At 44.4% G+C, this 26,880-nt stretch overlaps 2 protein-coding genes across 3 annotated transcripts in view; both read right to left on the bottom strand.

Annotated features, from left to right (window-relative positions):
- The window catches only part of LOC115107543 (pleckstrin homology domain-containing family G member 3), a 119,466-nt gene extending 118,674 nt beyond the window's left edge, over nt 1-792 (bottom strand). Inside the window, exon 1 of the mRNA XM_029630941.2 lies at nt 577-792. The gene's annotated coding sequence lies outside the window, so the exon portion shown is untranslated. The remainder of the gene's footprint in view (nt 1-576) is intronic.
- Nucleotides 793-5,549: 4,757 nt separating this feature from the next.
- Nucleotides 5,550-23,481, bottom strand: spint1b (serine peptidase inhibitor, Kunitz type 1 b). 2 transcript variants are annotated; one of them, XM_029630934.2, is made up of 10 exons: nt 22,568-23,481; nt 21,700-21,857; nt 21,136-21,277; nt 14,836-15,006; nt 11,216-11,248; nt 10,931-11,062; nt 8,648-8,698; nt 8,204-8,374; nt 7,507-7,566; nt 5,550-6,717 (listed from the first exon to the last, which is right to left on the bottom strand). In XM_029630934.2, the coding sequence occupies exons 1-10, from the start codon at nt 23,013-23,015 to the stop codon at nt 6,533-6,535; spliced, it is 1,551 nt and encodes a 516-aa protein (XP_029486794.2). In that variant the 5' UTR covers nt 23,016-23,481; the 3' UTR covers nt 5,550-6,532. The 2 variants fall into 2 exon arrangements, with proteins under 2 accessions (XP_029486794.2, XP_029486796.2); XM_029630936.2 differs by having other exon boundaries at nt 22,601-23,481.
- Between the last annotated feature and the right edge of the window lie 3,399 nt (nt 23,482-26,880).

Raw genomic sequence — 26,880 nt, 5'->3', positions numbered from 1 at the left:
AGGTCGACAGATTTGTTTTACCATGGTTTGCTCAGGGATTTGAACTAGCAACCAACGCTCTAACCCTTAAGACTACCTGCCATCCACTTGTAGTCTCTTTTGCATTGACAGTATGACAAGTTGTCAGTGATTAGGCTTTTTGTAAGCTGTCCCAACATTGGATCATTGATATACTCCTCACAACCATAGAACAACTTCACCAGAATGTTTCAAAACTATGAGAGCTGCTTTTCTCAGGCATCTGAACGTGTTACTTTTAAAATGGGTCACAATGTTACCATAAAGCCTTTGTTCAACAATGGTCTGTCAGTGTTGTCAGCTGATGACCACAAAATTGCATATTATTTGCGTTAAGCTGCCAGTTTGCTCATATACAACAACTAACACGACAGTAGGCTGTTTGCCCTACATGTTGTCAGACAGACAAATAAATGTTCTAAGGAATCTAAGGAATTTTAACAACCGACGAAGGAATTCGACGAAAGGCACATTTCCGACACATCATCATACTGTATCAGCTGTAACCTTTCACATCTCATTAATTGACAGGGTTTAAAATGAACTTTTGCAACTTACCGCAGTGCTGAAAGTTTCTAAAACTTTACTGAGAACTCCTTTGTGGCACGACAATGTTGCGGTTACATTCGCAGTATTATTTGGCAGTTGTTCAATGACCCTAAAAGTTCAAAACGTTCTTATAATTCCGAGGAGTTTGACTGCGCCTGGACGAGCCGATGTAGGCCAACTGTAGTGTTTGATTCTGTCCGTACAGTGGTTTTCATGAATTCTACTGACTGGTGAACGCCGCCCCCTTTCCCCTGCGTCCCTCGTACTTATTTTAATATATATATATATATATATATTTGCATCGTCTTTTTGTCAGCATGAAAAAGACGATGCAAATAAAGAAAACACAGTTATTTAAATGTTTAACAGCTAGCGTTGGATTAGAATGCACCACGATTATTCACGGCATAATGAAATTTAAAACATGCGTCAGCAGGAAGTCATCCTTTGCTTGAGATGCACGAGGCATTTTTTAAAAAGTGGGCTGGCGTGACGAGCAATACTGTAGGCTAGTGTTCCTATTGTCTCAGTCCCTAAATATGCGATGATTGTCATGTTTATTGAAGGTGTAGGCTACATAGGTGTGACAACACGTGTCATGTTCTCCTCAGTCAACGAGATGGTGAATGCACCCAACAAATATCTATATAAATGCAGTCTGACCCCATTTTTGTTGCTTGTTTCTCTAGTAATCTAGCTTGTTTATCTCACCTAATCTCTAAAAGCAATATGGTGTCATGCCACATTACATTTTATAGCATATCTATCACTATCAAATGTGTGAGAATAAAATGTAACACTGTGTTGGAATTGTTACACCTGCAAGAACTACTACTGTCCATATTGGGCATCTATCCCCGCTCCACCAGTATAAAAGCCATAGATAATCTATGATAACAGCATAGCAATGTCAGACAAATAGCCTACATTAAAGCATGTCTGACTTCCTGCCGGCTGAGTGTGAGAGTGATGGATCTTGCAGTCATTCCCTCTCCCCGAGGGATTACAATGTATTGAACAGGTGTGAGAATGGTGTTGAGCCCGTTTCCATTCATCCACACCCACCGCTTGTTAAATTGTCCCATCTAGTGGTTTTTCAACTGGGGTCGTAGTCTGTCTTTTCCAGGAAGGGGAAAGATATTATCTGAACTGTCTATGATATCTCTCAATCACCTCAAACAGTTTCTGTTGGAAGGTTGGTTGATTGGCAGCTGCTGTGGGAGAATTGTGATACATCAAATCTGTTAACATGGCCTTGCGTTGACCCCTGACAGAACATCACACGACAACACAATATTTTGAACACATCATAAGAGTGTGTTTTGTGGAAAAGGGGACACTAAAAAAGAGCATTCTATAAAGTGTTGTCCTATCCCAAAGACTGTTTTTACTTCACATCACAGATATGAAAGGACTGGAAAGATTAGGCAATATGTCAGAAACGTAACCTAGCTAAATTGTTTATACCCACACAATAATTTAATATCGGAAATGGGGGAGTCAATAGATTATCTGCATGTGACCCTTGTGGATGGGAAATTGATGTAGAAACTACACACTCCCCCTCCTGAATAAAGCATATACTGTTTAGCATATCATGCATACTGCGGCTATTATTCTCAGGCAAGAAGGACTACAGTACCGTCATGTCACTTGAAGCAAGGTAAAAGCTGCCCCTTACCACAGATCTATAGCAATGATGTATATAAACCCTGGATTGCATATGCTATGTACTGGCCAATGAGAGGCTTTAATAGACATTGGCCACCAAATTGGCACTCCCCAGAAGGGGCAGTATTTCAATAAAATGTTTCAAGGACAAAATCACATGTACAGTACCAGATGACATCAAAATGATGAAATAACACATATGTAATCACGAAGTAACCAAAAAAGTGTTCAACAAATCCAAATATATTTCATATTTTAGATTTTTCAAAGTAGCCACCCTTTGCCCCAGATGACAGCTTGGCACACTCTCGCCATTCTCTCAATCAGCTTCATGAGTTAGTCACCTGGAATGCATTTCAATTAACAGGTGTGCATTGTTAAAAGTTAATTTGTGGAATGTCTTTCCTTAATGCGTTTATTCCAATCAGTTGTGTTGTGACTAGGTAGGGGTGATATACAGGAGATAGCCCTATTTAGTAAAAGACCAAGTCCATATTATGGCAAGAACAGCTTAAATAAGCAAAGGAAAACGACAGTCCATCATTACTTTAAGACATGAAGGTCAGTCAAATTTCAAGAACTTTGAACGTTTCTTCAAGTGCAGTCACAAAAACCATCAAACGCTATGATGAAACTGGCTCTCATGAGGACCGCCACAGGACAGGAAGACCCAGACTAAACTCTGCTGCAGAGGATACGTTCATTAGAGTTACCAGTCTCAGAAATTGCAGCCCAAATAAATGCTTCACAGAGTTCAAGTAACAGACACATCTCAACATCAACTGTTCAGAGGAGACTGTGTGAATCAGGCCTTCATAGTCGAATTGCTGCAAAGAAACCACTACTAAAAGACACCAATAAGAAGAAGAGACTTGCTTGGGCCAAAAACACAAGCAATGGATATTAGGCTGGTGGAAATCTGTCCTTTGGTCTGATGAGTCCAAATTTGAGATTTGTAGTTCCAACCGCCATGTCTTTGTGAGACGCAGAGTAGGTGAACGGATGATCTCCGCATGTGTGGTTCCCACCCTCAAGCATGGAGGAGAGGTGTGATGGTGTGGGGGTGCTTTGCTGGTGACACTGTCTGTGATTTATTTAGAATTCAAGGCACACTTAACCAGCATGGCTACCACAGCATTCTGCAGCGATACGCCATCCCACCTGGTTTGTGTTTAGTGGGACTATTTTTTTTTTTCAACCCTATGCACCTCCAGGCTACGTAAGGGCTATTTGACCAAGGAGAGTGACGGAGTACTGCATCAGATGACCTGGACTCCACAATCACCCAAACTCAACCCAATTGAGATGGTTTGGGGGTGATTTGGACCGCAGAGTGAAGGAAAAGCAGCCAACAAGTGCTCAGCATATGTGGGAACTCCTTCAAGACTGCTGGAAAAGCATTCCAGGTGAAGCTGGTTGAGAGAATGGCAAGAGTGTGCAAAGCTATCATCAAGGCAAAGGGTGGCTACTTTGAAGAATCTAAAATATAGTTTGGTTTAACATTTTTAGCTACTACATGACTCCATGTGTTATTTCATAGTAGTGATGTCTTCACTATTAATTCTACAATGTAGAAAATAGTCAAATTAAAGAAAAACCCTTGAATGAGTAGGTATGTCAACTTTCGACTGGTACTGTAAGTATTTCTTTATTTTAGTGGGGACAGTACAACATTTTTTAAATATAAAATATTAGGCAAAAAATAATTAACATGAATTAATGCATATCTATAGCTGAATTTTTATGGAGTACCAAAATGGCTAAGTGGATTCAAAACAGCGCCTGTTTGTCATCTACGGTTAAAACATATATCATTGATCTACAGTACGATCAGATTACCTTTGCCCCTTACTCTAACCTTAGAGTGCCTTTAAAAAGCAACAAGAGCATTCGCAAATGGCCTATGTGGCATCAATGTGAGACAGAAACAGTCATTCTAGTGTGAAAATACACTAGAAATTGTTAACAGTGTAATGTTGGTCATAAAGTCACTCTCGTCTAAATGGAGTTTGGAACATCCACGCTTCACCACGGTAAATGAAGGTTGGGTTTTAATTTGAATATGTACATTTGCCCACTAACATGGGGTGGACAGCTGTGTTGATTGCTCTCTATCCAATAGCATAGACAGGTACACAGACCTGCCCAGCAGTCTGACTTTGTTTCCCAAAGACATGTCGCACATTTTTTTACTTGAAAAATACTGCACCAAACACCTGAGTTAATATAAAATTACGCAACTAAAACATCCTCGGCATTGTTTTGTAAGGTAATTACAGATTTATTGAGTTCTAATATTCATTCTGGGGATTTGGAGGAAGTGAAAAGGGCTAGATAGGCTACAGTGTCTCAAGTGGGACGAACATTAACCAAACGGAATCAGTCAAGAAACACACCCCCCAAGACTGAAATCAACATTTTCTGATAAGCAAAAGAAAAACACTTGCCAATCGGCTTGTTCAGTGGCTCTTTAATAAAAACCATTGGGAGGGAGGAAAAAATATATATCTGAGCCTGGCCATCTGACCCTAACTGGATGTCTGCTCTAATTGGTTGAACCCACTCGTCAGGAAGCCCACATACATTATCAAATCATTATACACAAGACACACTTTTCCATTTAAATCCGGGATTGTGTAATGCATTGCAACAAGCTCAGATTGCATTACCAAGCAGAAAGTCTAACATCTACAGGTGACCCTATTCTGGAGGTAAACACACTAAGGGCAGGTCCACGCAAGTCAGGACCTGTCAGGAATCTTCAAATTGCTTGGGGAAAGTATTCACTTGGAAGGAGAAAGCACACACAAGCTTAAGTCAAAAGCAATCATGAAGGCAAAATATAATTTCGGCTTGTTATGCATTTGATTATGAAATTCGGGGAGGATTCCAAACTGTGTTTGCCTTTTCAGAACAAGTAGGTGATTGTGTTACAATTCAATATTGACAATTTTGGATTGAGCTCACTCTAATAATCGGCACCCAGAACCAAATATGTCTCTAAGGAGAGATTACTTTGAGGATATTGACCAACCATATACCTCTATATACCGTAAATATAAGACAGCATGTGACTGGACCAAGCTACGTTTAGCTACGTAGGCTACTCATATTCCACAGGCATGTACATGCCGAATCAAACTCAAAGAATGTTACATACTAATGGATAGTGGTTTGTGTCTATTGATTTGGAGTTGACAAATGATGCACAAGGCATATTGTGCATGAATTGGTGAAATATCGCCATCTAGTGACTAAACTAAAACATGTAATGCCCTGTACATATTATATAGAAACACCACAACGTTCAATTATGGAATTACGATTTTATTACAGTTAAAAAGGAAACATGAAAAATAAAAACATAGAACATTAAAAAAAAACAGACACCTACCTTACGATCTAGGTCATGGTTGTTACTTAAAGTAAGAAACGATTACAGTATGATAACAATTGAGTATACAGACACCCTGGTACATAATATTAGTAACAGAATCATTTCAGTAAGTAAAAATGTACATAGATCACTTATTGGTACCTACATTTAAATCTGGTATTCCTTATGAATTTATGACAAAACAAACAGCTAATCAAACATCAACCCCAGCACCAATCACATTTTATAAATAAAAGTTTCAGAAAAAAAATAATCTTAAGAAAATCTGTAAGAAAAACCTAGTACAGAATTTTCCCCCCCCTGAGAATGTGTTCCATACAAAACACACTTATAAAAGCCCACACAGTTATAGTATTTGGATTTGTGCCCATGTCTCATACTTTTCGTTCACTCAAGCTCCGCAGAATGGTTGTGACAGAGCATGCTAATATATCATCAACTCCTTAATGCAAAATTCTGTGAAAGCAAAAACCGGTTGTCCAAGGAGGAGCCCAAGCAAGAGCCAAAGCTCTATTCAAATGAAATGTTGCTTAAATTCCTCACTTACTGACTGCATCTGGAGTTTGTAGACCTGTGTGGGAGATGTGTGTATATATTGGTCTGGTCTTGCTCTGGTTAGGTCAGTGTGTGTATTTATTGGTCTGGTCCTGCTCTGGTTAGATCAGTGTATACGCAAGAACACAATAAACCAAGGTCCTGAAAGCCAGGCAGGTGCTAATTGTTTCAGAAAGGCTTGGTGATGGTGTTGTAGACCAGGAAGAACACAATAAACCAAGGTCCTGAAAGCCAGGCAGGTGCTAATTGTTTCAGACAGGCTTGGTGATGGTGTTGTAGACCAGGAAGAACACAAGAACACAATAAACCAAGGTCCTGAAAGCCAGGCAGGTGCTAATTGTTTCAGACAGGCTTGGTGATGGTGTTGTAGACCAGGGTGTCTCGTTCTTCGAAAGCCACATGGGGGACGTTGGTGGCCACGGGCTGGTGCTGAGAACGGTCCTTCCTGTGCTTCAGGAAGCAGTAACCCAGGGCAGCCAGCACCGCCATGATGGCTACCGATAACACTATAGCTATAGCGATGGAGCCTGGAGGAACAGAAGCATTTAAACAAAATGATGAAGGTTTAGAGCAGCGTTTAATCAGTTTAGTCATCTAAACCAGTGTTTCTCACAGGATTTTTGTTCAATACCTGCAATAACACACCTGATTCAACTTTTCAAGTCAATAATTGAATGAGATGTATTGGTGCATGCAGGCGAGAAGAATCATGTGAGAACCACTGGTTTCGGCAACTAAACAGAGACCAGGGGAAGATTCTGGGCTTTCCTCTGGAAAAGTGAAGTTGCCCAAATGTCCCCACTGTATATGGAATAAATCTGGCTATGTACACTAGAGAATGCTGGGAAAGCATAACATAGCAGACCAACTGACAAACTTTCAGCATGTTTTTCCACAACAAGAGATGACAGTGGAGGAGATAGACAGTGCTCAACTTGGACTGAAATAGGTTCCAGTACTGTTTATGTTAGGTGTAGAAGCTCCACGATACCTTTGAACCAATATTCTATAAAAGAGCTCAATCAGTAGAACATTTGAGGTGCAGGTACTCAGCTCCAGTGACCTCCCACCCAAGTCAAGCACTGTGTATAGACAGACAGGGTTCTAACTCCCGGAGGAGGGAGGTAGAGACGGGTTCTAACTCCCGGAGGAGGTATAGACGGGTTCTAACTCCCGGAGGAGGTATAGACGGGTTCTAACTCCCGGAGGAGGTATAGACGGGTTCTAACTCCCGGAGGAGGTATAGACGGGTTCTAACTCCCGGAGGAGGTATAGACGGGTTCTAACTCCCGGAGGAGGTATAGACAGGTTCTTACCGGACTCACTTTCCTCTTCCTCGTAGCGTTCAAACATTCCCCTTGCAAACACATCATGTTCTATAGAGAAAAAGACACCCAGCCATTAAGAATAAATGCTTCATGCTGCGTGACCTCAAAGCCTTTGAAAACTTTTGCTTGACCACACAGAGACTTAAAAGAGACAGACCTGCAATAAATACAGCAGATCAAAATAGCACTACGTGAACAATACAGTTGCAGGTAGAACTACCATAAATAGAACTGACATGATTCCTTCCTCTACATGTCGATGAAGCGGATCAGTTGAAAATAATATTTTAACATCTGAACATTCCATAACATTTTGCTGAACGCAGCCCTAAACTGTAGCTCAGTTGTTCAAAGAGTGTCTCAAAGTAGGAGTACTGATTTTATTTTATCTTTATTTAACTAGACAAGTCAGTTAAGAACAAATTATTATTTTCAATGATGGCCTAGGAACAGTGGGTTAACTGCCTTGTTCAGGGGCAGAACGACAGATTTTTTACCTTGTCAGCTCAGGGATTCGATCTTGCAACCTTTCGGTTACTAGACGAACACTAACTCCTAGGCTACCTGCCGCCCAGGATCTAGGATCAGGTCCTCCTAATCTTAAATCATTATGATCTAAAAGGCTAAACTGATCCTAGTCCAGCACTCTTACTCGGAGACTGAATACAGGCCTAGAGTTCTGTACCAGTCACGCCCTTGCAGGTCTCTTTGCAGCTCTCCTCCACGTCAAAGTTGTTGTCGTTGCCGTCACAGCCACCGTATGTGAAGCGATTGCACTTCCTGTTGAGCGGGTCATAGTACCAGTGGGAGTGGCTGGCGCGGCATGGCCCCGTCCTGGGGGGCTCGGTGCAGCGGGCTGAGAGAGAGCAACAGACAGACAGAGATGTGATAAAGGTATTGTCCACTACAGGAATGTGTGGACTGGATACTTGGGTTGTGACTGTAGTAAGGGAACTAGGATTGGGCAAGGCATCTAGGGCTGGGACTATTGTAAGCACACTAGCGTTGTCACTGGTAAATAGGCTCGAGGTATGGGTACTAGGGCTGTAGTAGGATACATGGTATTACTTTGGTAAAGGTTTATAAGGGGCTATAGTAAGCTTGGGTGTGAAAATCAAAATCAACTCACCCCTGCTTTTGTCCACATGAATGTTCAGCAGACGAGTGAAGGTCTGGTTCACTGCCAAAACAAGCGTCATGTTATGTTGCTGTACAGACACAGCATGGGAACATTTAGGAGTTTGTTGTATCCATGAAGCGTACCTCAATCTTTTAAGAGTCACTCTATAAAAACTAAGATGTTTTTGATCATGTGTGAGGTAAAGTGACTTGAGACTAGCAGACTTCCTTGTTTTCATTGCAGTTGATAAGTTTCAAGTAAATGTCACGTGCACAAGTACAGAGAAATGGCTTTCTTGCAAACTCTAAACCCAACAACACTGCAGTAATCAATATTAATGTAGCACTAAAAATAACACAAGGTAGAACAAACACACACAACAAGTAAGTAAGAAGCTATAGAGTACACTGGGTAAGTCAGCTCCAATACCATATTTACAATGTGCAGGGATACTGGAGTGATATAGGTAGATGTGTATAGATATTGGCATCAGGATACGATAAACAGTATCAGCACCGTATGTCATTGTGTGTGTGTATAGAGTCAGTATAAATGTGTGTGCATGTTGTGAGTGAGAGTGTGAGAGAGAGATCAGTGTGCGTGAGTGTGTAGAGTCAGTATAAATGTGTGTGCATGTTGTGTGTGTGAGAGTGAGAGAGAAATCAGTGTGCGTGTGTGTGTGTGTAGAGTCAGTATAAATGTGTGTGCATGTTGTGTGTGTGAGAGTGAGAGAGAAATCAGTGTGCGTGTGTGTGTAGAGTCAGTATAAATGTGTGTGCATGTTGTGAGTGTGAGAGAGATCAGTGTGCGTGAGTGTGTAGAGTCAGTATAAATGTGTGTGCATGTTGTGTGTGTGAGAGAGAGAGAAATCAGTGTGCGTGAGTGTGTAGAGTCAGTATAAATGTGTGTGCATGTGTGTGTGAGAGTGAAATAGAAATCAGTGTGCGCGAGTGTGTAGAGTCAGTATAAATGTGTGTGCATGTTGTGTGTGAGAGAGAGATCAGTGTGCGTGAGTGTGTAGAGTCAGTATAAATGTGTGTGCATGTTGTGTGTGTGAGAGAGAGATCAGTGTGCGCGAGTGTGTAGAGTCAGTATAAATGTGTGTGCATGTTTGTGTGTGAGAGAGAGATCAGTGTGCGTGAGTGTGTAGAGTCAGTATAAATGTGTGTGCATGTTGTGTGTGTGAGAGAGAGATCAGTGTGCGCGAGTGTGTAGAGTCAGTATAAATGTGTGTGCATGTTGTGTGTGTGAGAGAGAGATCAGTGTGCGCGAGTGTGTAGAGTCAGTATAAATGTGTGTGCATGTTGTGTGTGTGAGAGAGAGATCAGTGTGCGTGAGTGTGTAGAGTCAGTATAAATGTGTGTGCATGTTGTGTGTGTGAGAGAGAGATCAGTGTGTGCGAGTGTGTAGAGTCAGTATAAATGTGTGTGCATGTTGTGTGTGTGAGAGAGAGATCAGTGTGCGCGAGTGTGTAGAGTCAGTATAAATGTGTGTGCATGTTGTGTGTGTGAGAGAGAGATCAGTGTGCGCGAGTGTGTAGAGTCAGTATAAATGTGTGTGCATGTTGTGTGTGTGAGAGAGAGATCAGTGTGCGTGAGTGTGTAGAGTCAGTATAAATGTGTGTGCATGTTGTGTGTGTGAGAGAGAGATCAGTGTGCGTGAGTGTGTAGAGTCAGTATAAATGTGTGTGCATGTTGTGTGTGAGAGAGAGAGATCATGTGCGTGAGTGTGTGAGAGTGTGTATAAGTCAGTATAAATGTGTGTGCATGTTGTGTGTGAGAGAGATCAGTGTGCGTGAGTGTGTAGAGTCAGTATAAATGTGTGTGCATGTTGTGTGTGAGAGAGAGAGATCAGTGTGCGTGAGTGTGTAGAGTCAGTATAAATGTGTGTGCATGTTGTGTGTGAGAGAGAGATCAGTGTGCGTGAGTGTGTAGAGTCAGTATAAATGTGTGTGCATGTTGTGTGTGAGAGAGAGATCAGTGTGCGTGAGTGTGTAGAGTCAGTATAAATGTGTGTGCATGTTGTGTGTGTGAGAGAGAGATCAGTGTGCGCGAGTGTGTAGAGTCAGTATAAATGTGTGTGCATGTTGTGTGTGTGAGAGAGAGATCAGTGTGCGTGAGTGTGTAGAGTCAGTATAAATGTGTGTGCATGTTGTGTGTGTGAGTGTGTAGAGTCCTGTGAGTTTGCATAGAGACAATGCAAGAAAATTTAAATACAAAAAAGGTAAAGTCAGATAGTCCGTGTAGCCATTTAAGTAAAAACTGCCGTGTGTATGTTTGTGTGTGGACTCACGTTTGTCGCAGGAAGCCTCGTCAGAGCCGTCGCTGCACTGAGTCACCGTGTCGCACTCCAGGTCTTCATCCAGACAGCAGCCGTTGTCACAAGTAAACTGACCGGAGTTACAGGGGGAGCCACAAACCTCCCCTAAACCACACACACACACTTAACGGAGCTGTGGCGGATAGTATGTACGCACGCAAGTAAACACAGTTCATTCACCTTTTTTTAATATGGTGAATAGTGTTTATATTGTTAAGTGTTTATGCGCCCATAAATGTGCATGTTAGCATTACTCACCTTCAGGCACGACAATACTTCTTCCTGACGCAACTGTAGGATGAAAACGAGAGACAATAGATTCAACTTGCAAGACAGAATATGAAAAGACAGCTGGCAGACATGCAGACAGACAGACCGCTCCAGACAGACAGACCGCTCCAGACAGACAGACAGACAGTCCGCTCCAGACAGACAGACAGTCCGCTGCAGACAGACAGACCGCTCCAGACAGACCGCTGCAGACCGCTCCAGACAGACCGCTGCAGACAGACAGACAGACCGCTCCAGACAGTCCGCTCCAGACAGACAGACAGACAGACAGACAGTCCGCTCCAGACAGACAGACAGACAGTCCGCTCCAGACAGACAGACAGACAGTCCGCTCCAGACAGACAGTCCGCACCAGACAGACAGACAGTCCGCTCCAGACAGACAGTCCGCTCCAGACAGACAGTCCGCTCCAGACAGACAGTCCGCTCCAGACAGACAGACCGCTCCAGACAGACAGACCGCTCCAGACAGACAGACCGCTCCAGACAGACAGACCGCTCCAGACAGACAGACCGCTCCAGACAGTCCGCGACAGACAGACCGCTCCAGACAGACAGACAGACCGCTCCAGACAGACAGACCGCTCCAGACAGACAGACAGACCGCTCCAGACAGACAGACAGACCGCTCCAGACAGACAGACAGACCGCTCCAGACAGACAGACAGACCGCTCCAGACAGACAGACAGACCGCTCCAGACAGACAGACAGACCGCTCCAGACAGACAGACCGCTCCAGACAGACAGACCGCTCCAGACAGACAGACAGACCGCTCCAAACAGACAGACAGACCGCTGCAGACAGAGACAGACCGCTCCAGACAGACCGACCGCTCCAGACAGTCCGCTCCAGACAGACAGACAGTCCGCTCCAGACAGACAGACAGTCCGCTCCAGACAGACCGCTCCAGACAGTCCGCTCCAGACAGTCCGCTCCAGACAGACAGACAGACAGTCCGCTCCAGACAGACAGACAGACAGTCCGCTCCAGACAGACAGACAGACAGTCCGCTCCAGACAGACAGACAGACAGTCCGCTCCAGACAGACAGACAGAGAGTCCGCTCCAGACAGACAGACAGACCGCTCCAGACAGACAGACAGACAGTCCGCTCCAGACAGACAGACAGACCGCTCCAGACAGACAGACAGACAGTCCGCTCCAGACAGACAGACAGTCCGCTGCAGACAGACAGACCGCTCCAGACAGACCGCTGCAGACCGCTCCAGACAGACCGCTGCAGACAGACACAGTCCGCTCCAGACAGACAGACAGACAGTCCGCACCAGAGACAGACAGACAGTCCGCTCCAGACAGACAGTCCGCTCCAGACAGACAGTCCGCTCCAGACAGACAGTCCGCTCCAGACAGACAGTCCGCTCCAGACAGTCCGCTCCAGACAGTCCGCTCCAGACAGTCCGCTCCAGACAGACAGACCGCTCCAGACAGACAGACCGCTCCAGACAGACAGACCGCTCCAGACAGACAGACCGCTCCAGACAGACAGACCGCTCCAGACAGACAGACCGCTCCAGACAGACAGACCGCTCCAGACAGACAGTCCGCTCCCAGACAGTCCGCTCCAGACAGTCCGCTCCAGACAGTCCGCTCCAGACAGTCCGCTGCAGACAGAGACAGACCGCTCCAGACAGTCCGCTCCAGACAGACAGACAGTCCGCTCCAGACAGACAGTCCGCTCCAGACAGACAGTCCGCTCCAGACAGACAGACAGTCCGCTGCAGACAGACAGTCCGCTGCAGACAGACAGACAGTCCGCTGCAGACAGTCCGCTCCAGACAGACCGCTGCAGACAGACAGACAGACCGCTCCAGACAGACAGACAGACCGCTCCAGACAGACAGACAGTCCGCTCCAGACAGACAGACAGTCCGCTCCAGACAGACAGACCGCTGCAGACAGACCGCTGCAGACAGACCGCTGCAGACAGACAGACAGACCGCTGCAGACAGACAGACAGACCGCTCCAGACAGTCCGCTCCAGACAGAGACAGACAGACAGTCCGCTCCAGACAGACAGACAGACAGTCCGCTCCAGACAGACAGACAGACAGTCCGCTCCAGACAGACAGACAGACAGACAGTCCGCTCCAGACAGACAGACAGACAGTCCGCTCCAGACAGACAGAGACAGTCCGCTCCAGACAGACAGACAGTCCGCTCCAGACAGACAGACAGACCGCTCCAGACAGACAGTCCGCTCCAGACAGACAGTCCGCTCCAGACAGACAGACCGCTCCAGACAGACAGACCGCTCCAGACAGACAGACCGCTCCAGACAGACAGACCGCTCCAGACAGACAGACCGCTCCAGACAGACAGACCGCTCCAGACAGACAGACCGCTCCAGACAGTCCGCGACAGACAGACCGCTCCAGACAGACAGACAGACCGCTCCAGACAGACAGACAGACCGCTCCAGACAGACAGACAGACCGCTCCAGACAGACAGACAGACCGCTCCAGACAGACAGACAGACCGCTCCAGACAGACAGACAGACCGCTCCAGACAGACAGACCGCTCCAGACAGACAGACAGACCGCTCCAGACAGACAGACAGACCGCTCCAGACAGACAGACAGACCGCTCCAGACAGACAGACAGACTGCTCCAGACAGACAGACAGCTCCAGACAGACAGACAGACCGCTCCAGACAGACAGACAGACAGCTCCAGACAGACAGACAGACCGCTCCAGACAGACAGACAGACCGCTCCAGACAGACAGACCGCTCCAGACAGACAGACCGCTCCAGACAGACAGACAGACCGCTCCAGACAGACCGCTCCAGACAGACAGACAGACAGCTCCAGACAGACAGACAGACAGCTCCAGACAGACAGACAGACCGCTCCAGACAGACAGACAGACCGCTCCAGACAGACAGACAGACCGCTCCAGACAGACAGTCCGCTGCTCCAGACAGACAGTCCGCTGCTCCAGACAGACAGTCCGCTGCTCCAGACAGACAGTCCGCTGCTCCAGACAGACAGTCCGCTGCTCCAGACAGTCCGCTCCAGACAGACAGACAGACAGTCCGCTCCAGACAGACAGACAGACAGACCGCTCCAGACAGACAGACAGACCGCTCCAGACAGACAGACAGACAGACAGACCGCTCCACAGACAGACACAGACAGTCCGCTCCAGACAGACACAGACAGTCCGCTCCAGACAGACAGACACAGACAGTCCGCTCCAGACAGACAGAGACAGTCCGCTCCAGACAGACAGAGACAGTCCGCTCCAGACAGACAGAGACAGTCCGCTCCAGACAGACAGAGACAGTCCGCTCCAGACAGACAGAGACAGTCCGCTCCAGACAGACAGAGACAGTCCGCTCCAGACAGACAGAGACAGTCCGCTCCAGACAGACAGAGACAGTCCGCTCCAGACAGACAGAGACAGTCCGCTCCAGACAGACAGAGACAGTCCGCTCCAGACAGACAGAGACAGTCCGCTCCAGACAGACAGACACAGTCCGCTCCAGACAGACAGACAGACACAGACCCCTCCAGAAAGACAGACACAGACCCCTCCAGACAGACCGCTCCATCTCATTGTACCTGACACGCCGTGGCAGGCGTCGGAGCACTCCTGCAGGGAGAGGTAGTTGTTGCGGTTCCCCTTGCAGCCCCCGAAGATGAACTCCTCACACTTCTCTGACGCACCATTGTAGTGCCACCTAGGGAAGGCTCCTCGACAGTGACCCACCTTTTGGGGGACCAGACAGTGACCTGGGCAAGCAGTCAGACAAGTCCGAGATGATTATGGAGGGTTAATATTGGTTTGATTAAATATATATATTTTTTTACAACTTTACATGAGATACATAGGTAAATGATCTATGCTTTACATAGCATGGCTGGAATGTGAATGTATTGCACCTGCCATTTATATAAGCTATTCGTGATAATGGATCCCTCTGTTTTACGATAATGCAAAACTGTCTAAGCCCTCGGTCAGTCGACAACAGCCAAGGTAAGAAGAAATTCATGCCAATGTGTATTTTGAGTGTACTATCCCTTTACCTGGGGCGGCAGGGTAGCCTAGTGGTTAGAGCGTTGGACTAGTAACCGGAAGGTTGCAAGTTCAAACCCCCGAGCTGACAAGGTACAAATCTGTCGTTCTGCCCCTGAACAGGCAGTTAACCCACTGTTCCTAGGCCGTCATTGAAAATAAGAATTATTTCTTAACTGACTTGCCTAGTAAAATAAAGGTAAAATAAAAATGACACACTTCCCCATGTCAACAAAGTTGTTTTTATCCAAAGTCCAGCAACCTGAGCAGCTAAACAGTTTAACATTACAGTGTTGGTGCTTCCCTTTAAACCCACAACCATAAAATGCTTATTGCAGCCGACAGGACACCAATGCCACCATTAGAGGAGGTCTGTGGCCGTACCCTTACATTTACCCATGCACACAGTTTAGGCTCATGGTGGAATGTCAACAAGGGTGTGTTCAGGAGAGTCATCGTTCGAGAACATTGAGATAGAAATGTATAGAACATACAGTGGGGGTTCCAAAATGTTTTAGATCCTTGATAACAGATAGAGGGGCAAAGATCATAGGTCCCAACACATGCTAACCTCTCACCATTACCAATAACAGGGAAGGTTAGCATGTCTTGGGGGTATCATCCCTGTAACTCACTCATTATTCACGATTCATTCAGGATTATCCATAATCATGGTAGCATCGAACATTAATGTAGATATCTTTATTTACAATAAAAGTGTCTCTAAAATTAAACAATACATTATTTCCCCATTTCTATTAGACACAAAATAATCTGAAACACGACCAAAATAAACAGCAAATGCATCCAACAAGTTCGTAGTCACACAATCATTGCGTGCTAGGAATATGGGACCAAATACTAAAGACTTGACTACTCTATTTATAAGAATCTTTAGGGGTGTCAATCATTGCGTGCTAGGAATATGGGACCAAATACTAAAGACTTGACTACTCTATTTATAAGAATCTTTAGGGGTGTCAATCATTGACCCCTACCTTTGAGAAAAAATATATTACTCCCAAAGAAATTCTGACCATATAATATAGCCCAGTATTTGAATTATTTATTATATAAAAAGGTCATTATTGCTCATCTTTAAATCAAGGGTTTCAATCATTTCAGACCAGGTGTGTCAGCTGTGCCCCTCCCACTCAATAAAGACACACACCATTGTCTGGCCCTTATGAGTGGGAGGGATATATTAGACAACAAAGGACACAGGGGGAGAGTGTGACAACCAACAAGGCACTAGCTTACAGGCCTGGGAATCTACAGTCCTCGGGGGACTGATTTTTAAAATTTATTCAGCTAGACATGTCAGTTAAGAAACAAATTCTTATTTACAATGACGGCCTAGGAACAGTAGGTTAACTGCCTTGTTCAGGGGCAGAACGACAGATGTTTACCTTGTCAGCTCGAGGATTCGATCGAGCAACCTTTCGGTTACTGGCCCAACGCTCTAACCACTAGGCTACCTGCCCAGGCCTGGGCAATTCCAGTCCTTGGGGGCCTGATTGGTGTCACACTTTTGCCCCAGCTAAAACACCCAACTCCAATAATCAACTAATCATGATCTTCAGTTAAAAATACAATTAGTTTAAATCAGTTGTTTTCACTAGGGATGGGGGAAAGTGTAACACCAATCAGGCCCCCAAGGACTGGAATTGCCCAGGCCTGCGACTAGCACGTGACAGAAGCCAGGCGTAAAAGCTTTACGAATTCCAAATCAGGCCCTCGTGGCCTAGCCCCTATTCCTAGGCACTCTGGGGAAATACAAAGGAATCGGATAGGTTTAAAAAGATAGCCATTGCTTTACCCTTCATTTTGATAGGCTTGGTGGAATTGTCATATACATCTTATACCCATTTAAACATTTCAGATTTCTAGGGGTACTTAGGAAGGGAACTGTTTCGATTACCAAAGGAGTTCAACAAAACTGACTTAAATAGGGGCTAACACTGAGCATGAATTAATCCGCCATTTCCACTTGTTACCATATTGGACCGGTCACTCAGCACAGCTATGATGGAGTGATATGAACGCAACAATGAATTAATCTATACTATCAAACCTTATAATAGCAACCAACCAAGTGTTGGCCCAACCCATCACATGGACATAGGTTGCATTCATTCGGCATCATACGGAAGAAAAAAAGGACTGAAAGAGGGAGGGACTACCTGGACTTGTCCAATAAGAAGCCTTAAATCTTCATAAGACTTTGCAAAACATTTCTGTGTGTGCCCTTACTGACTCAACCCAGATGACAATGTGTGGAAGAACAGTTTGTCAACAATTGAAAGAGGCTATGGACCCTCATCAAGTCAGTGCATCAGCAGTGAGAGATAAAGAGGAGCTTCCTACCCAGTAAGCCTGCGGACAGTTACTGTTTACCTCAGATAAACCGCTAAGTGATAGCACATATACACATGACTTTTAGCTGAAACACAGATAAGGTGATAGGGGCCATTGATCGGAGGACAAAGCGATACTCTTGGGATATTGCAGTGTGTGTATATATAGTGGGTTACTATATTCAATAGAATTCCTTACATTTATGACCGAGAACTTAGGACTTCAAGGTTCCATTGACTGTCTTGTTCCGTTCAATGTTCTCCAACTATAATAGTACTCTAAATACCACAATTCACGTTAAGTTCAAAAGAATACAAGACCTAAATTGCTGACACTAATCAAACCAATGAGGGTTCAGAACGTGAAAGATGATTCTGAGAGAATTATCTTTTTGCAGATAGAAATGTAGTCCCAAGCTCTGGAGAAAGTCTCTCCACTACAGGGAAATGTTATCCAAAAGGGCCGGATAGGTTGTAGTAGTTGCTATGACTAACGGTTTTGTATTTGTAACATTTATTTCACTGGAACCCCTGCATGGCCATATTTGCTCTTCCTGCTGTGGCATCTACTGTGTAGTTCTACTATCCATTGGCACTGGTCTACTGTCTGTTGGCACTCCGTTTTGGGGGCTTCCCACTTTTCCTTTGCTGTACTCAGTAAAGTTTACAGATTTTTTTCTTTCTTTCTACCGAGATACAAAAATTGACAATCTGTAAACAATTTCATGTTCCAAAACTCGCAGGAATATCTCTCCCGGTCTGTGACATAACCTTTTCATTGGTATTAGCAACACAACATTATGTGGAACTTTCAAGGAGGGCTGGGCCAATAAACTTTTCCACTCCTATCGGTAGTAAAGTAGAGGGTTGTGTAAGGGCACCCTAGTCAACCTTTGTCTGTCTCGGTCTGTGTGAGCCTGTCTGTGTGAATGCCTGTCTGTCTGTGGTCTCACCTGGGAAACTGGCTGATATGACTCAACTGTGAATCACGCCAGACCTGTTCTCATCCTAGCTTGGCAGGGGAGTGGTCACACGGTTATCTCCTTGTGTTGGGTGTCAAGTACACGCTTTTAAAGCTACGAGCTTAACTTAAAAATGGTCAATGGTCGAAAATAAACCATTTTATTCACAAACCATTGAGCGCACCTAATGATGTTGATTGCAACTGAAGTACTGTATCGAAGTTGTTTGGCCCACGCGTCAATAAAATTAACATTTTTCTTTAACTAAAACCCAAGCCCATGTTAACCAGTAACAAAATAAGGCCCTGCCTTCATGTAAACTTTTGCTTACACATGATCCACATTAAAATGGTGTGTGTGTGTGGCACCAATCTTAACCTCCTGCAGGGTAGAGGACTATACTTAGCTAACTGGAAACCAAAGACCAGGTTTGTCTAGGAGTAGTTCAAAGGATGACATTCATTTATACTGAACAACAATATTAACACAACAACAAATTGACTGAGTTACAGTTCATAAGAAAACCAGTCAAATCAAATAAAAAGAACTATGCCCTAATCTATGGATTTCACATGACTGGGCAGGGACGCAGCCATGGGTGGGCCTAGGCCCAGCCAATCAGAATGATTTTAACCCCCCAAAAAGGCTTTATTGCAGACAGAAATATTCCAGTTTCGTCAGCTCTCCGGGTGGCTGATTTCAGACAATCCCGCAGGTGAAGAAGCCAGATGTGGAGGTCATGGGCTGGCGTGGTTACACGTGGTCTGCGTCTGTGAGGCCAGTTGGACGTACTGCCAAATTCTCTAAAACATCGTTGGAGGCGGCTTATGGATGAGCAATTAAAATTAAATTATCTGGCAACAACTCTGGTGGACATTCCAGCAGTCAGCATGCCAATTGCATGCTCCCTCAAAACTAGAGACATCTGTGGCATTGTGTAGTGACAAAACCGCACATTTTAGAGCGGCCTTTTGACCCCAGTACAAGGTGAACCTGTGTAATGATCATGATGTTTAATCAGCTTCTTGATATGCCACACCTGTCAGGTGGATGGAATATCTTGGCAAAGGAGAAATGCTCACTAACAGGAATATAAAGACATTTGTTCAAATATTTTAGGATAAATAAGCTTTTTCTGTGTACGGAAAATTTCTGGGATATTTTTTTCAACTTATGAAAGACTTTGCATGTTGAGTTTATATTTTTGTTCAGTATAGATATCAATGGTGCGTCAATCCACAAGGCTAGTGTGCTGGAATAGTGTTTCACAACATTTTGTACAGACTGGCAAGCTATGTGATCATTTTTGTGTAATATATAATATATGCAATTTAGCAGACGCTTTTATCCAAAGCTACTTACTGTCATGCGTGCATAGATTTTTATAGCTGGTCCCGGGTATCAAACCCACTATCCTGGGGTTGCAAGCACCATGCTACATACCAACTGAGCTATCGTGTGTCAGTGACAGTCAAGCTATGGTCCATCCTCCTTGAGGGACAGCTTACATTTAAACTAGCTAAAACCATTACATTTTGGGGTCTATAGCTAGGATTCCATCTAATTGGCGAAAGACTTATGTGAATATTCTAAAATAAAATAAAAATGCATTTTCCCTAGAGACAAGTTTCCATCAAATTGACTTGTGGCATATAAAAAGGCTGTGCATGATGACAGTGCACATAAAAATGACTTTTGAAGTTAAATTCCCATGTTCCTACTAAAAAATATAAGTTAAATGGGTTTCCATCACATTTTCAACTCTACTGATACAAAAAGAAAATTTGCGTTATATAGCGAGTTTTCCCACTCAGGAATTAGCAGGTGCGCTCCAGCCAACAGATTACAGCTACAGTGTAGGCTATACCCACATGAGATTATGGACAAGAGAGAGATTATTTTAACATTTGTCAAATGGCAGCCAAGCATCGATCATCATGTCACCAGAATAAGACCCTTGATATTTATTGGAAAGGAGCATTAAGCTCATCACCTTGCACTTTCACCCCCCTGTGAAGTTCATCATAACTTATTTCCTCTGTAACCTCATTTATTTATTTTTATTTAACTAGGCCACTCAGTTAAGAACAAACTATTATTTACAATGAGGGTCTACCCCGGGCCAAACCCGGACTGCAGTGACACCTATTGCACTGTGTTGCAGTGTCTTAGACCACTCGGGAGCCTAATAAACTGCATGCTTTCCCGAGTCGTAGTGACCGGACCACACAACATATCGTGTGACTCCAAGTTCACTTCCATATGATGGTTATTATATCAATATTTGCACATAGAAGCGTTTCCACTGACATTTCTCACATAATACATTTTAACGACATGCCTCGTCTAATGTTCTTTGTTTTGTCGACATTTGGAAAGTTTACCGATAAATTGTCTGTTTCCATCAGGCCTGTTTTTTAAACGGACGTAAAAAGGTTGGCTGGAAACCTAGTTATTGACAGCTTTGAAACACATACTCAGTGTTTAATAACATGGACATTTCACATGGCCACAATTCAGTACTCACCCTCAGACTGTTCTGGAGTGAGGACGAGGACAGAGACCTTATCCATGGCTGATTGGTTGCTGGAGTCGGTGACCTTTAGCTGGAAGACGTACATCCCAGGTTTCAGGTTGCTCAGCATCACCTGATCCTTCAGGTCCGTTTTCTGGAAGAAAAAGGATTAGAGAAGAATACAACTGTGCCCGTACCTGACTTTTACATTTCTATCCATCCATCTATCTATCTATATGAAAACAAGCATTTAAGCTGGACCAATGCTTGATCAATGTTTTTATTCAGATTATTAAACTCACAAAGACATTTGAAGACAAATGTGCATATATATTCTGTATTTTTACCAGGCAGCAAGACCACACCATTAAAACATGAAGCACTGTTCTGAATAACAACAATAGATTATACATTGGCTAATGAAGAAAATGAGAGTATGATGATGAAGAGTATGTGTTGAGCGTGTAATGTATAGTACTCATTTTTTTATCCAGCGATACTATGTTCCCAAGACTATTTCCCCTCTGGGACAATAACGTGTAGCATTGTTATGAGGATGACGGTTGATGTCCTCACCGTAATTTCCACCGTGCTGTCCCCCTTCACAAGGCTCCACTTGTAGCTAGTGATCACTTTGTCATCCCAGCTCTCAATGCCATTCAATGTCACCGTGTCGTTGGGTTGGACCACGATGTCCCGGCCCGCTTTGGCAGTGGGGAACTTATCCTCATCACCTGAGAGCAGCCATACCAATCAGAAAAATAATTACCATCAAAACAATCATAATAATAATAATAATAATAATATATTTGCACTGAGATTCTTAATTTTCTCCTGTCCCAGCACCAAACACACACAAAAGAAATCACAGTAGGACACAAGCAGGAGATGGGGTGGATAACATTTAGGTTGTGGGGGTTAGTAATCATCAGTAAGAATGGGCTTTGATGGGCTGGTTTCTAGATTTAGTCTATAGTACTGGAAGAAAATTATATTTTAAAATGGGAAATCTGCAATAGATAAATAGATTTTTGGACATTTAATTAACAATATGAATTGACTCTTGAAGAACAACTTAAAATAGCTCATGCTTAGGTCAACGGTTGTACCGCATCAGAACCCAAAATATAAGCATGTTTTACTCCAATGTTTGTATACAAAGTAAATGCAAACCAACCCTGTATAGCCTCAAAACATGATACAAACTATAATGTTGGTATCATGGCTGGTCAGTCCTTGCATCCATAGCTCTGTCAATGAATTTGAGAGTGGCTCCATTTCTCCAGCTTGTTAGTGGAACAGAGGTGGGGACTATACTTTATTGTTTCAACTCCTGATTGACGATTTAAATCGTCATTAAACATGCTTGGTCCAAGACTATGCTTATTCATGTGTGTCTGGGAAACTGGTTCGTAGGCCTACAAGACTATAAAGCAATGACTACCTGGAACTGGAGTGAGTCGAGTCTTGATCTTACCACGGGTGCTTTCGGGTCCTCCCAGGTAATCTTCATAGACGGAGTCCAAAATGTAATTTGTGAATCCCACTTTGTTCACAAACCTGCAGACATACTCTCTCTTGTACAGGCAGTTAAACAGAAAACATGTTTTAACCGAGCCTTTCTCTGCACCATTCTCAATCAGAGCCAAGTTGCAATTGGGGTCTTGGCAACAATAGTCAACACAGTCTTCAGTTTGGGTTACAGTTGGGGACGAGATGAAACTGGCTCCTACTTTGACAGAGTCTTCAGTGTCTAGCACAAAGTTTACATTGCCCACATTGAAATTCCCGGCGCAGCCTTCTCCATTTGTAACCTGTGCGTTGTCTTGGCAGACTATTGACAAGAGCAACAGCGCGGATCCTATTATTGACCCAATACACAGAGCCGTCATTATTGCGGTTACTTGAAAGACGTAGCCTACCGAACAATAGCCTACGACAAAACGAAGGTAAATTCACTCAAGTGTTGTTTAATGTTTCCTCTCGGTTTCCGTGTGAATTACTCCTATAAACACTATTTGGACAAAGGTTCAACCCCCATTCCGTCTCCAAAATGTCTTATTTAATTTCAAACAAACCGATATTCCATGAATTTCCCCAACACAGAACGTGCGACATGAAATTAGTTCAATAGTCGACAAACAACACGGGTTATAACAATACGTATATATTTTGCTGAAAAACAAACAAGATAGGCTATAATCTTATTTCTGTGTTCTTTGTTTAAAATCCAAGTAAAGAGAGTACCTCACGCGATTAAATCACTCAGCAATGTTGGGTGTTTTCATTCGCAAGAAAGGCCAACAATTTAACTTAAACAAAATGCTCAGGTGTGTCCATAGAGATAGATAGAGGACTCATCTATATCTGTGCTATTATATCGTCGGTGAACGCATGAGCAGCGCCATTGAGGTTTACTACCCATAGGAATCCCCACCCAGTTGACTAGGTTACTTTGAAATGGCGTAAGCATGGTGGAATCCCTCAGTGGTAATGTCCATGATGAATACTCTATCTATCTCTATGGGTGTGTCATAACTGTAAAATCCAGGAAGTGAAATGTTGTACTAACGTTGATGTGGGCGGTAGAGTTTCGGTGGACTGTTGCTTCTGTCACATCAGGCTGGGTGCATCAGGCTGGGTGCCCTTTGTATTTCCTGACTTCAACATCCCTCCTCTATTGTCAATATATGTCATTTTTCAATAAACCATTTGTCATTTTCTTGTCAATAAATAATGTGTCATGTGTATTTATTTTGTGCACAATCATTTCCAACAAAACTTGGAATACCACTTTTAGGGGTGAAATGATTTTTACTTCAATAATACACCCCAGCCTCTACTCCTTTCACGTCCCTTATTCCAATAAATATTCACATGAAAATGTTCATCATCTAGCATATATTAGGAAAAAAATGCATGTTTGGTTCCAGGTAGAACCCTTTTGGGTTCCACGTAGAATAGTCATTTTCACAGAGGGTTCTACATGGAACCCAAAAGGGTTCTCCAATGGGGACAGCTGAAGAACCCTTTTGGACCCATTTTTTCAAAGATGGTATTTTATTTTTAATTGTTTTATTTATCCTTTATTTAACTAGGCATGACGAGGCATGACGACACAGCCTGTATGAAAACTCTTGTTCATTGTTACCTTTTCTTATGAAAGTGGTTAATGGTTTAGATGCCTTAGAATGATTGACGTCCTAAAACAGTTGGTCTTTGATTCCACAGGCAGACATGTCTAGTAACACTGCACATTGTATTGTCAAGAGACAAAGAGACATTGTGTGGTCTTTTTTTTCATCTTCTTTTGTATGCATGACACTGTGTGTACAAAACATTAACGACACCTGCTCTTTCCATGATATAGACTGACCAGGTGAATCCAGGGGAACGCAATGATATCTTATTGATGTCACTTCAGTCAGTGTAGATTAGGTATTCCCAAACTGGGGTACGCGCAATGCCATCGGGGGTACGCCAAATAAAAATGTGATTCACATTTTTTTAAATAAAAAATGTCTTCACATTTTCGAACAGTCCATCTATATTTTCCAACAGGGCTATACAGTTTTTTTCTTTGCCTGAGTAGCATTGTTTCACTGCCAAAAACAGCGAATTATCAACACAATGTCAAATAGCGGTAGCCTAGTCAAATAATTAACATCCAATCACATTAACCGTTACTCTCTTGGGGGAATTCAACTAACGGTCTGTTTGTAGCCAAACCTAGCTGCTGCTCATGTTGGTATCTGTGCTGATGGCGCAAAAGCCATGACAGGGAGACATAGTAGAGTGGTAACGCCCGTGCAAGCAGTTGCTCCCGACGCTGCTTGGGTAAACTGCAGCATCCACCGAGAGGCTCCTGGGTACACTGCAGCATCCACCGGGAGGCTCTTGGGTACACTGCAGCATCCACCGAGAGGCTCTTGGGTACACTGCAGCATCCACCTAGAGGCTCTTGGGTACACTGCAGCATCCACCGGGAGGCTCTTGCTGCCAAGGGAATGCCTGACAGCCTGAAAGATGTTTTGGACACTACAATGAAAATGGTTAACTTTGTTAAAGCAAGGCCCCTGACCTCTTGTGTATTTTCTGCACTATGCAATGATATAGGCAGTGAGAGTTATTCACAATTTTCGATGAACAAATAAGGTTTTATATGCAAGATGGCAAAATTATTGATTATTATTATATTATTTGTAGCAGACCAGGGGGTTTGATTAAGACGTTTACACAGATCAGACATGGACAGAGTAGGATTAGCTTCAAGGGTGTTTATTTAAATAATAAATCAAAAGAAAAGGATAGGTCTCCCCCATGACACCCTCTCCGGGATACCGTCTTCTGGGCTCCGGGTCTTGTTGTATCCTGTCGGACACAAAAACTCCCTCCTTTTAGCTCGGACATCGTCTCCAATTATAAGGAAGTCACCTTTCTTCCCCCAGTCCCTTCCTGTGTGTGCTGCCCTTCTGGCAGCTTTATGGGACTGGTACACCTGGTGAGCAATCAGCCCCAGTTAGTCCTGTCCGGAGAGCACGTTGAGACCTGGCACGTCCAGCAGAGGGAGCTATCACCTCGTAATGTAGACTCCGTCTGCCACCAGGCATCAACGAGTCTCCCCCTGGTGGCTGACCTGCTGTATGCCCCCCCCCCCTAAGCTCTGTCGGGGAGGGGGCTGTCGTCATGGTATGTTTCTCTTCTCGATAGGGCATCTGCGTTTCCATGCTTCGCCCCTGACCTGTGCACAACAGAAAAAGAGAAGCGTTGAAGGGACAAGAACCACCTGGTGTCCAGATCATTTGTGGACATCCAGACCAGGGGAGCATGGTCAGTGACCAGGGTGAAGTGGGTACCTAACAGGTAATACTTGAGAGTGTCTTGCGCCCACTTCACTGCTAGACACTCTTTCTCAACAATCAAGTACTTTTTCTCTCTAGGTATTAGCTTTCGGCTTATGTATATGATGGGGTGCTCCTCCCCGTCGTGTATCTGGGACAGAACAGCCCCTAATCCCGTATCACATGCATCCATCTGGACCAACATCGGCACCTGGAAATCGGGCGTTACAAGAATCAGGTGGGAGCACAGTGCTTCCTTCAGGCGCCTGAGCGCCGCTTCTGTCTCGTCCGTCCATTTCACTGTTTTCGGGAGGCGGCAATGGTTAGATCGGTGAGGGGGGAAGCTATAGCCGCAGAGTTGGGGATAAACAGGCTATAGTATCCTGCAAGTTTCAAGAAGGACTTGACCTGGGTCTTGGTGCGTGGAACGGGCAAGTCACGTACCGCGTGAGCCTTCCTCTCCTGGGGCTTGACGTTCCCCCGTCCGATAAATACCCCAGGTACTCCACCTCCTCAAACCCTAGTTTGCATTTCTTGGTGTTCGCTGTCAACCCGGCATGCCTGAGCGCGTCCAGCACCACCTGGAAGCATGTCAGTTGCTCTTCCCAACCTTGGCTGTGGATGATGATATCATCCAGATAGACCACTGTGTACTGCTGGTGGGGTCGAAGTACTTTGTCCATCAGGCGCTGAAATGTGGATGGGACTCTGTGGAGACCGAACGGGAGCACCTGGTACTGATATAGTCTATCTGGTGTCAAAAACACTGTCTTCTCCTGGGAGAAGGCTGTCAACGGTACCTGCCAATATCCTTTGGTCAGGTCAAGGGTGCTGATGTTCCAGGCCTTTCCCAATCGGTCGATGAGTTTGTCCACCCTCAGCATGGGGTAGGCGTTGAACAAGCTGATGTTGTTCA

The sequence above is a fragment of the Oncorhynchus nerka genome, linkage group LG24 (genome assembly GCF_034236695.1).
Source record: "Oncorhynchus nerka isolate Pitt River linkage group LG24, Oner_Uvic_2.0, whole genome shotgun sequence".
Lineage (NCBI taxonomy): Eukaryota > Metazoa > Chordata > Actinopteri > Salmoniformes > Salmonidae > Oncorhynchus > Oncorhynchus nerka.
Note: the sequence above shows the minus strand (reverse complement) of the source record. Positions and strands in the feature narration are given on the sequence as shown.

What these genes read in the sequence shown, in the direction of transcription:
- spint1b (XM_029630934.2), bottom strand. Translation starts at nt 23,015, where the DNA reads ATGACGGCTCTGTGTATTGGGTCAATAATAGGATCCGCGCTGTTGCTC. An exon ending in CACTCCAGAACAGTCTGAGG is followed by an intron (nt 15,007 to 21,135) that starts GTGAGTACTGAA and finishes CTGCTTGCCCAG; the next exon opens with GTCACTGTCTGGTCCCCCAA. An exon ending in CGAGGCTTCCTGCGACAAAC is followed by an intron (nt 8,699 to 10,930) that starts GTGAGTCCACAC and finishes TTGTTTTGGCAG; the next exon opens with TGAACCAGACCTTCACTCGT.